The 12,578-nt window shown below is 40.7% G+C and overlaps 1 protein-coding gene across 1 annotated transcript in view; it reads left to right on the top strand.

Moving 5' to 3' along the window:
* The first annotated feature begins 103 nt into the window (after window positions 1–103).
* Window positions 104–12,578, top strand: part of tshz3b (teashirt zinc finger homeobox 3b) — a 52,685-nt gene continuing 40,210 nt past the window's right edge. Inside the window, exons 1-2 of the mRNA XM_052153991.1 lie at window positions 104–414; window positions 795–1,157. Of these exons, the coding sequence (XP_052009951.1) occupies window positions 1,118–1,157 (40 nt within the window). The 5' untranslated portion in view covers window positions 104–414; window positions 795–1,117. The remainder of the gene's footprint in view (window positions 415–794; window positions 1,158–12,578) is intronic.

Genomic DNA, 12,578 nt, shown 5'->3' with positions numbered 1-12,578 from the left:
TGATCCATGCTCTCGCAACAGCAGCAGCTGAGACGCAGCCCGAGTCCATCCCCTTCTTCTGATGTGCGTTATTACAAGCAGGACTACCCAGTCAAACACCTATCGCATCGATTCGCACCGCTCTCAGCGGATTTCCAACGCGCGCGGACAAAATAAGCAAACGAGGCAGCGCGCGGGCGACAAGTCCGTCCATCTCCTCTCCTCTTTTGGCCCTTTTCCTCGTTTGTTTGTTATGAAAGAGTTAGACGTCTGAAAGGCGTCGGGGACTTGGAGGCTTTGGGATTTTCACAAGGAAGCTAACGGCGACGCACTATAAGCGGCTGCCCCGCTGATTTTTGTTTTTCTTCTTTTCAAATTGTATGCGATTACTCGGATCGGATTCCCCATGGATGACACGTTTATTCAAGCGACTGAGTAAGTACAGCTTTGCTTTTTACGTTGGTAAATAATTGACTGCTGCCTTTCACGCGTCACGCGTTTAGTTTACGCTGAAACAGTCAAGTCATGTAGGCTATTGCTTTTAGACGTTAACTCGAATAGTTGGGTTTTATATGTCAGTCATTGTGTATCTATAGTGTTGTGCTTATGATCTGCTCCTTGTACTATTAGAGGGCATGGGGTTGGCTGCGGTAGGGAGTGAAAGAGAGCGAGAGAGAGAGTGAGAGAGAAGAGAGAGAGAGACATATGCCTACCCACATGACATGAGCTAGCTAACCCATTCGAATATGACAGTGCTTGATGTTTGCCCCTGTTTGCAGACTTTGAGTGACGCGTTCATTTCGTTTTCCTTTAAGCTTGCCTGTTGCAGCTTCCAGCGCGGAGTGAGCGAGAATCGCACTGAGGCACGAGCCTTTTTTCTCCCCACTGAAACGGCTCGACTCTCCGTCACATCCAAAAGCCGAGCGGGGGGAACGAGAGAGGGCAAAGAGGAGAAAAATCCCGCTTCGTCTTCATCACCTTCAGATCTTGCCGACTGATTTTTTGTTTTTGTTTGAAAACTGCCGATACATGTCAGGCGTGTGAAAGCGCCCCAGGTGCCGTGTATCAGAGCAGAAGCGGAGCAGCTCTCGGGATTTCAGGGGCTGAAACTCCTGGAAAAAAACCCTGAAAGAGAAACATGCCGCGGAGGAAACAACAAGCGCCCCGGCGCTCGGCAGGTACGGCTCTTCTTCTTCTTCACCTCTCTGTTTATGCGCTATTTTCATCATAACGCTGTGTATGAGCGAGCGCGTGTGTGTGAGATGGAATTATTCACGGCTCTTTTACTCCAGTGAGATGATTGTAACATTGTATCGGGGGAAAAGTTTTTTTTTTTTTTTCTCCACGTCCTCCAACATTTTCGAAATGGTGATGATTTACGTTCATTATGTCCATGTGGCAGACTATATTTTCCCGTTATAATATGGTAATAACATTGTTTAACTTGAATAATCGCAGAATAACAGTTTTATTCCCGTGAATACGGATTATTTCACTGTGATTTGACTTCGTAGTTTTGGTACTTTTGGTCAGTCCCCTGCTAAGCCTGCCCGAGTCGACTCAAGTCTTTGATCGTTCTCTCTTTAGTCTCTTTTATACCGCTTCCTTTCCTCGTAGGGCGTAGATATCGACTCCATGAATCGGAGATCTATAAAGAAGCGCAGGAAAAAAGGGCTTGGGTGTCAGCTGACTGTCATGACTCTCTTTGATGCTCGTCTTCGTTGTTTTGTGCGAAAACATTTGATCACAACACACCAACTTTCCCCTAGTTTTTTTTTTTTCCTCCTCGCCGTTTCTGGGAAGGACTCAATTATTTTGTAGCAGACACCGGGGAGTGCGACGGGGTCTAAGAAGAGGCTTTAATGGACAATTGCCACCTTTGATTTGACGGCTGATTGATTGCCTGTCGTCCGGCTGCTCTTTGATCTATTCATTCTTGATAAACATCAATAAATCACTCGCCATGGCAACGCCAGAACCCCGTGACGTCACGTCTGCCCTGACAAACGCCCATTAAAACATCTTTAATTGCTGCTTTTGAACGTTTTTTTTTCCCCCTTCACATAGATCAGTCACGAGGCCACATTTTCTTCCACTGCTGAGGAACACGAAAAAATAGACAGTATAAACAGCGAAAGGGATACAAATGTGTACATTGAAATGCATTGAACTTTGTTTGTTAGTTGACAAACTTGGAACAAGTAAAAAAAATACATATCTTGCATCAAATAAGCAAAAATACCAATCTATGACAGCTAAACTGTTGCTAACTTCTTTTTCTTGGCCTATATTTTTCCTTTTTATTTTTTTAAGTGGCGACTAAGGTACGATATTTTAGTTAAAAACTAGAATCCATACATCTAGATATTTTGAAACCTTGTCTAAACTTTACTGGCAGACACCAGAGGTATTTGTGTATTCACAGATGAATCACATGATAAATGTAACTGTTATGTATTTACATAAGCCTCAGTAACCTTCAGAAGTATTTACGCATAAGGCATATGAATTATCAAGTATAGATCTTGCACGCATAAAGATCTGACTGGAGCAATATACACACATGAACACACACACACACACACACACACACACACTAATAACCTAATCTGGAGACGGAAGAATGGTTTGCTCCATCAGTATGACCCGTCAAAGCAACTTTGTTTCATATTTGATTTAATTGTCTCTCTTTTGACAGCCACATTCATCAATGGCTCTAATGGTCAATCAGAAGTTGGCAGAGTGAGTGCTCTCATTTTGTCCCCCCCAACAATACGTTAGGCTTGTGCTTTACTTTATCAAAATGCTTTTGCCTAATGGACACACAGAGGTAGAGGGAGGAGGGGAACGATGATGACTGAGAGGCTTCTCATTTCAGAGGAGTGAGAGAGAAAAAAATCTGGCATTTATGCCTTTGATGAGCGGATGAAGACAAATACGAGAGCAGACTGAGAGCCTTTTTCTCTCTTTAGACGAGGCAACTTCCTGTGTTTTTTTTTCAGTGTTACTCCCTCCTTTCTTCAACCCAATGCCCCTCCCCTGTCTCTCTCTCTCTTCTTCTCACTCTATCCCACCCTCCCAGCAGCCCTCACAGCTGCAAGTTATAAGGTTGACGACTGCACTGTGGCATACAAAGAGTGATGACAAATTGATTGTGCCGTCGTGATGGAAAGAGCAAAGGAAAGATGGCAGATGATGGGCCTTGATTAGGAACTTTGGGAAATCCAGTCCCCTGCAACCTTGAGCTTTGCATGAGAAAATTTTGCCCTCCCTCACATTTTCTGTCTCTCTATCTCTCTCCCTCTCTCTCTCTCTCTCTCTCTATACCTCCTTCCTCCCACCAAGTCTGAAAGGCCCGCTCAGCCGTAGAAAAAGAAAAGTTGTTTTGCCAGCTTCATTAGTGTTCACCTAATTAGCTGTAAAGCTGATGGATTCCTGACAGGCCTAATGATTGGAGATGACAAGCTCCACACACTGTCATCCAGCCCAATTAGGTTTGCAGCTAGTTTGATGTAATCAAGTTGATATTACACAGTCCTCCATGCCTTTAGTTGGTGAACTAACACAATTTGCTGCTGCAGGTGACAAATGGGCCGGGGTACCTGGGTAATCACATTGGCTGGAATAGAGCACTTTTAATGGTCAAGAGACTAAGAGCAATAAGCAGCGAGGTGACAAAACAGAATCAAAAGCTGTAGAAAGAAATGCGTCATAGCCTCTGTACGCATACATGGACACCTTGGTCGTGATTTCTTTATAGGGGAAAAATTGCTTGCTCGCTATTTGGCCAGTATTCTGTATCTCTCTATTTTAACAGATGGACACGGCACTCTCTGTCTATTGAGTTTTGTACCAAAAAAAAAAAACAAAAACACTCATTCAGGCACAGGAAATGCAGGGTACCCACCGTGTTATCGTTCACAGGCTTCAAAGCTTTTATCAGACCAAACATATCAGTTGTTTTGGGGAGTCGAAGAGAACTTCAAACTTTTTTCCCCAGCTATTTTTATTTTTTTTGTCCATCTCTGTTTTTAATATCAAAACACACTTAATACCTAACTGTCGAAACTGCAATCTCTGCGTTGAAGCGTCTGTCTTGGCCCAGGTTTTCATCATAGCAAATGGACTCTGTATTTGTACCGAGCGGATTTTATGTATGAAGATATGATGTTGATATAAGGCAACATGATACCGTTCAAGACATATTTAAAGTTAGTTTATCTCAACAGCTTTGGAATTTATACAAACTCTCAGCATTATGTTTAATATTTGGCTTCTGATGAAGGTAGCTGAGGCTGTCCTGAGATGGATTGCAGTTGGGGAAAGGAGCTGATTTCTGTGATTTCGTGTGTGTTTGATTGATTGCAGACATGGATCAATGATAAATCAAACTTAATGCCTGTTCCGGAGGGGGGTGTGTCGCTTTGGATCCGTGAGATCATGTGGGGGAACACCGGTGGGCTTGTAAATATGGTTGCAATTGCATGCACATACTTAGATCAAATATTTAACATAAACACTGATGTCCATATCGACCACAGGTTAGTTGTGGTTAGCATTGATAAAGTTGTTTTCATACTAGGGCTGGACAATATATCGATATAATCAAAATAATTTTGCTGACGATGTAAAATTGACCAGTATTGTGAATATTGCGATGTTTTTAATACGCTTTCATTTGGCCATTAAGTTTCATAAAGAGTACATCAGTAGACTAGTTTCACGATCCTTCAGGACTGCGTAATTAACCGAAATAAAATCAAAATGGCAAGTTGGTCATACGTGATTATTAATCCACAGAAGGCTGTGATTTAAAGACAGATCAACATGGTCTGTGTGTGATTCAGATAAACTGGTGACACGCTGCTCTGTGTGCATGCGTACGGCGGTGCTCTCAGAATAGTTCCCATACATTGTGAAATCAAAGTACTGCAGGCTCAAGCATTCGCACGATTCCAAACATTAGTAACAGTTACAAGTTATTATACAAATCTACAAATGTGGCACAGAATAACAGAAAAGGAAGAAATTACAGCATTTCAGGAAATGCGGAACATTGACAACAACCGTCATAAAAAAAGCCAGACTACAGTTTGCAAGTGCACATGGGGACAAAGATCTTACTTTTTGGAGAAATGTCCTGTGGTCTAATGAAACAAAATGTAAATATTACAGCAATTTCTGTGTCAAAATAAAAGCCCCCAGGTGAAGATGTTGTAAACAAGACAGAAATATAGTACTTTTGTGTAACGCAAATCTAATAATCAGAATAATAATGATAATTCAAGATTATGTTATAATAATAAACCAAGCTGATGTGTCCCACAGTAATAATTTTGTATTATGCAATGCTCAACTGGGGTTTCAAAAATAAGTCAGTGAATTAGCTTTGCACGGTATAAACATAAATAATGTTTTTTATTAAGCTACTATGTATCACTGTATATGAAATATAAATATAAAGTGCATATCAATGAAAATGATTATTAAAATTGTATTAAATGTCTTTAAAACATTTAATCTACTTGTCTAAAATGGCTGTTTGGATGAAATGATTCCTCTTATATATAGAATATCATCAATAGGCTGAGAAATATAGAGATATACATTTTTAAGACATATCGCCCAGCCCTATTTTATACCTACATTCTCAGAAAGCATTCTGTACCAGTTTGCGGCGTATCTAGCAGTGCATACATGTAGTTTCTTCACAATTGTTGTATGTGTGCTTGTGTGTGATGTACTTTTATTTTTTTTATAAATCAAGAGTCATCCACTTTGGTTGAAGGGTTTTTTTCCGGCTGCAATTTAATTAAATTATAATGAAACATGGCAACTTGATTATGCTAATGACCCTTATTAAAGCCTAGACATGATAATCATATGCATTATTAAGAAAAAGAAAATTATGTCATGTACACCACTGTCCAGAATTACATTCAGCTCTTCCACTGAATGGATAAAAAAAAAAAAAGATTGAATTCACAAAATGATTAATCAAAACTTTGCATTCTAATGCATGTACAAATAAATATAATTTTAATCCAGATGTATTGCATTCATGAAGCATGTGATTCACATCTTTAAATTTAACAAGTGATGTATTAAAAATCATCTGTAGCTCTTCAATAGACATTTCTTTATCAGTATTTATGTAACTCTTTCCTTATTTGACAGTGTTATGAATGAAACACATGAACACATTTTATCATAGCTAGATGCTCATTTATCAAGAGTGCTAAAAGGATGTTACTTTGCCCGTTGGACAGAATATTACACTGAAATTGTAAATTCTTGTTCATCATAGGAAATCATGCTATTACATATTTTCCCTTGCTTTCATTCTTCTCGTTTTTACATGCGTTCTGATTCCTGCACACAGCGTTTGGACAGAGGGCTGCAGTTGGCTCTGTTTAGGTGTCCCTTCAGCTGTGTGTGTGTGTGTGTGTGTGTGTGTGTGTGTGTGTGTGTGTGTGTGTGTGTGTGTGTGTGTGTGAGTGTGGATTATGGGGCCTGAGTCTTCGTCCTGCTCACATTGCTCTGGCCCAAACCCTGCGCTCCCAGGCAGCCAACTGACACTATGATTAGTTATGGCTGTCCTCCGCCTTTTTCACCACAAGAAGTGAGCAACAATGAGAAGGGTTAAGAGCAGAGGAGGCAGGATAAAGCACAGGAATGAAGAGAGAGAAAGAATGAAGTAAAGAGGGATGAGGGTTAAGGGAAAAAGTTGAATAACCAGACAAAGTAAGAGATAGAAGGAGAGATAGAGAGAGGGGAGGGGAAGTTCTCCTCCCTGTGGATCCACACCAGGGTTGATGGTTGATAAACAGATTTTTTTCCTGAATCCTCCGTCATGGCTCCCATTAGCTTGACAGCTGTCAATTAGGGCTCCCTTGGTCTCGCGGGCTGCAGTTTATTGCAGGCAGTTGATGCTGTCATTTCCCTCACAGTTTTGCCTTGAGCGTTATCAGGAGTGTTCACACAGTCAATAGCTGATGCATCAGCACTTATTTCTTAAATTGGCTCACAAGGCTGCATCCTTCCCTCTTTTTCCCCCTTTCTATCCCCTTACTATCTCTCTTTCTCTCCCTCGTTCTTCATCTATATTTCTCACTCTATATAATCCCTTTTTTTCATCCCCCCCTTTTCCAGAGATTGTTTGGTTAAGATATGACAATGAATGGCGAGTGCAGGGCGATTCCATGCGACACACACAAACATGTGTTTGTGTGTTCGTGTTCACACACGCCCTACACACAAAATAATTTATCATGCTGTTGACGAATGACACATATTGACTTGCTATCTTTCAGGTTGTTGTCTTGTTGTACACAATTATATATAGTTCTAAATATCGTTAAAATGTATGCTTCGAAATATATTTCTGTGTGGTATTCTGTTTATAAATATATTGGCCATACCTCTGCTATATTAGGTTTTGTTTGCTTATTGAAGGGGTTTCATGGGTTGTCTTTGATTGTATGTCTGGGTAAATATGAATCTGTTTATACTGTTAAATAGAAAAGACGGCACAGCTATCGCTCCAGTTTGATTGTATGACATTCTATGACATTCTTTTACAGCTGAGTAAACATCACAAATTGAAAATTATTTTTTCACAGTTATTAGCGAGGTTTAAACAAAATATTTTGGTTAACTTATCTGCCATTTACACTGCAAAAAATAATAGGAAAAAAAAAACATGTCTAAATGTTTACACATGTTCACTGTCAAGGTTCCTGTGTGTGTGTCGATTTGATGAAAGTTAAATGTTTTTAGTTCAACTGGTTGTTTTGCAGCTTGCTGTGCTGTGCTGATATTAATGTGTTCTGTCGTTCAGAGAATTAAAACTACATATATCGCAATAGTTGCACTTATTTCATGAAGCAGTACTCATGGACAGAATGAATCACAGAAATTGCTGATCAGATTCTGATCCAGCGTCTTTATTCTCATTTAGTTGATTTTTGATTATTTTTCTGATCGACAAGTCAGAAGTTTACATACAGTTAGGTAAGTCATAAAAAAAATGTAAGCACTCCACTGATTTAATATTAGATCTACTAATGACCATGGCATGAGTAATTTTTCCAACAATTGTTTACAGACAGATCGTTTCACTTTTAATTGACTATATCACAATTCCAGTGGGTCATAAGTTTACATACACTAAGTTAACTGTGCCTTTAAGCAGCTTGGAAAATTCCAGAAAATTACGTCAAGCCTTTAGACAATTAGCCAATTAGCTTCTGATGGAGTTGTACATGTGGATGTATTTTAAGGTCTACCTTCAATCTCAGTGCCTTTTTGCTTGATATCATGGGAAAATCTAATTAAATCAGCCAAGACCTCAGAAAGACAATTGTGGACCTCCACAAGTCTGGTTCATCTTTGGGAGCAATTTCCAAATGTCTAAATGTACCACGTTTATCTGTACAAACAACAGTAAGCAAGTATAAACACCATGAGACCACACAGCCATCATATCACTCAGGAAGGTGATGCATTCTGTCTCCTAGAGATGAACGTAGTTTGGTGCGAAATGTGCAAATCAGTCCCAGAACAACTGCAAAGGACCTTGTGAAGATGCTGGAGAAAACAGGTAGACAAGTATTAGGGCTGGGGTATAAAAATATATATAGTAAATATCGATATTTACTGCGTATCGCTAAAACACAAGCAGTTCGGCTTTCTCAGACTGCATTTCCACTGGGGCAGACGAAATCCGCTCAAAGGCGCTCACAGTGCTAGGAGAGAGCATGACGCTTGGCTTTCATAGGAATTAATTAAAAACGCTCTCAGCTTCGCTCACAACGCACCAGTGGTAATGTAGGGTCAGACTGGATGAACTTGCTAATGCTAGCTGCCTTGTTAACAATTAGGTTACATCGGACACCAGATTGATTCTATCCGCACTTTAAGACTTCATGACAAGGGTTGCGCCCTCTTATCGTCTCTAGTAAAGAGCGTGACAGAACAACAGTGATGTGGACAACAGCTCTGTACAGCGCTGTAATCTTGAATATTGTTCTCTAGCAACAAACATGCATAATTTCTACCTTGTCCAGCTCCGCACACTCTTTTCCCTGCATATGTGTAGACATGAAGCGCCGCATGAGTTAACGTGGTTTCAAAGCACCTTTTAGACCATAACTTTTTTCCCTTCTAAATGTATCTTTATTAATCGGCATGCTATGAGCCTTTAATAATAAACTAATCGATAGACTAGTAGACAAGTAGACTAGTCTCTCACTTTAATGAAAATATACAAACGTTTTTTACAATTTTTAAAAAATGTTTTAAAAATTTTCTCTCGGGACACCCCTTAACCCACATTCAGCACCATTCCACAGTCACAAGGGCTGCTATGCCCAATACTTGGGTATCTGAATCTAAAGAAATATAAAAAATATTTCATTTTAATGTAAAAATATTCCAACAAATACTGGACTGCTGTCACTATGCTTCAGAACAAACAGATGATCTTTTAACATTCTTATTAAGTTGATAAACGGTATAATACGGTACAATTCTCTGGACCCCTGTGCAGTTTTGTAGAGACTATTTTGACTGATTAGAATTAATTTTATCTTCTTTTCCTCTGTCAACTTTGAAATAAAAAAAGAAAGTGCAATGTGTAAATGTATATCATGATAAATATTGTTATCGAACAATATGAAAAAGATTATCGTGATAACAATTTTGGCCATATCGCCCAGCCCTAACAAGTATCTATATCCACAGTAAAATGAGTCCTATATCTACATAACCTGAAAGGCTGCTCAGCAAGGAAGAAGCTACTGCCAAACTGCCATAAAAAAGCCAGATTACAGTTTGCAAGTGCACATGGATTCAAATAACTTACTTTTCCTCTGGTCTAATGAAACAAAAATGTAACTGTTTGAAAAACAGCATCCCAACCATGGAGCATGGGCATGGCAGCATCATGTTGAGGGGGTGCTTTGCTGCAGGAGGGACTGTTGCACTTGACAAAATAGATGGCATCATGAGGAATGAAACATATAGGGATATATTGAAGCAACATCTCAAGACATCAGCTAGGAAGTTAAAGCTCAGTCTCAAATGGGTCTTCCAAGCATACCTTCAAAGTTTTTGGCAAAGTGGCTTAAGGACAAAAATGTCAAGGTATTGGAGAGGCCATCACAAAGCCCTGACCTCAGTCTAATAGAAAATTTGTGGCAGAACTGAAAAAGCGTGTGAGAGCAAGGAGGCCTACAAACCTGACTCAGTTACACCAGTTCTGTCTGGAGGAATGGGCTAAAATTCCAACAACTTATTGTGAGGAGCTTGTGGAAGGCTTCCCAAAACGTTTGACCCAAGTTAATCAATATAAAGGCAATGCTACCAAATACTAACAAAGTGTATGTAAACTTCTGACCCACTGGGAATGTGATGAAAGAAATAAAAGCTGAACGAAATAATTTTCTTTCTCTACTACTCTCTACTATTATTCTGATATTTCACATTCTTAAAATAAATTTGTGATCCTAACTGACCTAATACATTGAAGGTTTTCTATGATTAAATATCAGGAATTGTGAAAAACTGAGTTTAAATGTATTTGGCTGAGGTGTAAATTTCTGTCTTCAACTGTATTGCACATTCTTTGTTCGAATGCGTAACATAAATGCTAACATAACTGACCACAGGTTAATTGTGATTAGCATATATACATTTATTATTTTCACAGTGAAATATGATATTTTACTGATCAACAAATTAGTGTTTAATCTTATGGAATATGCTGTAATATCCCAAATGCACCTATAAACATGCTTGTTAGTTCACGATGGTGATTGGTCAAGACTTGCAGCTGTGCTACATGATTTGCTGCTATTGTGTCCCACACCTCTTCGGGTGGGGGAAATGAAAAGGGTTTCTGGGATCTATGTGTCTGGCTGTGGTAGACAGTTATATTTACCCTGCTTGCCCGATACCGTGAGGGATATTAGCTTAGCCTCACACAGAGGTGGCTCTGAGTGTCACAGTATTAATGAATCATCCAGCCTATGCTCTTTCCGTCTGCTTGAGTTGTTACTGAGCTTGAGCGATTCTGTAGGTCTTTGTGTGTGTATCTGTAAGGACGGTCCACTCTAGCAGCTACATGCAAATGTGAGAGTCCCAGTATAGTCCAATGAAATATGGCTACATAGAAGTAATCCCTGTCTGTGCTGTTGTCATGTCGAAGAGCAATTGGGACATGTAGTGGGAGAGAAATAGAGAGTTGGGGGCAGGGACTAGACGGTAAAGATTTTGGCAGGGGGCTGGTTGTTGGTTCGCAGCAGGGGTTGGGTTCAGAGTGTCACTTGGGCCTTTGGTCTAAGTCTGGATTTCTTGTGTATGTGTGACTCCACCACAGAAAGGGTAGGGGCCTTGCCCCATTGCTCCACACAGCTCCCGCCTCCTCCTCTTTCACTCTGTGCCTGAAAACTGACAGCCATCAGTCTTACACTGCTTTTTTTATCTGTGTGTGTGTGTGTGTCTGTGACATGCAGGCTGCTTTTTGATGGCGGTGCTGGTGATGAAAGACAGAGCAGTAGAGAATGAGAGGGGCCCTAGTAATCAGGGCCAGCCTGAGCTCTGACATCCTTCTCCAGCCTGACAGGCCTCTTCCTCCTTCTCTCCTCACTTCCCAGACCAGGAGAAATAGAGAAGGATTGAGAGAGAGAGAGAGAGGGGTGGCCTCAAATGCCTGCATACTCCTCTCTCTTCATGTCCTGATCAGTCTCAGATGCTGGGAATTATCCCTCCTCCCTCTTCGTTGTGTTTTATTTAATGAGGGCAGAGGAAGACAAGGGAATGCCGAGACCAGGGGTAGGGGATGTAGTTAACTCCGCCATAGTCCCTGGTGTGTGTGTGTCCATGTCTGGCTGCATTAGCGGAACCTCTGCATGCATATATGAGTGTTTACGTATGATGATGTGTGTTTTCCTGTGTGTAATGTTATGTTGGCGTTTCCTTCCCGTGTGATCACAAGTGTGGTTTCACATTGCGCATGTGCATGTTTGTATGTAGGGTTAGTCGCTGGGGTTCTTGGCAGATGCAGGCAGGTGTGAGGGCCAGAGAGAGAGGGAGGGAGGGCGAAAGAGCAAGAGAGAGAGAGAGAGAGAGAGAGAGAGAGAGGGAGGAAGTCTGTTTTATTTTATACTGCGGGCCTGTTGCTAATTAATGTTTCTTGGTAGGATTCTGTCTGAGTTGAGTAATGTTTTTGATCTTTATGCCTGATAACTGCATACCTAATGAGATTTCAAAGCTTCTCGAGATGTGTGTGTGCTGCTCCCTGCAATTATTGACAGATGCCTTTTCTCCGCCATTGGGTTCGGCACCATAAATCCTCTGGCTGTAATGAGCTTGAGAAGTGCCACCCTGCCAGTGAGCTAATGAAAGAGAGAGAGAGAGAGAGAGAGAGAGAGAGAGAGAGAGAGTGTGGAGGGGGGATCACGCTTCCTTGACACATTTTTTTCTTTAAATGCACTCTGCAGATGTCAGGCACCCACTGCCAGTGTGTTAAAAAAGAAAAGAGCATGGGATAGAGGAGGGGAAAAGAGAAGACTGAGAGATTTACTGTAAAGGGGGGT

Source organism: Xyrauchen texanus, chromosome 2 (genome assembly GCF_025860055.1).
Source record: "Xyrauchen texanus isolate HMW12.3.18 chromosome 2, RBS_HiC_50CHRs, whole genome shotgun sequence".
In the NCBI taxonomy this organism is placed as follows: Eukaryota; Metazoa; Chordata; class Actinopteri; order Cypriniformes; family Catostomidae; genus Xyrauchen; species Xyrauchen texanus.
The sequence above is the reverse complement of the archived record's forward strand: the minus strand, read 5'-3'. Positions and strand labels throughout refer to the sequence as shown.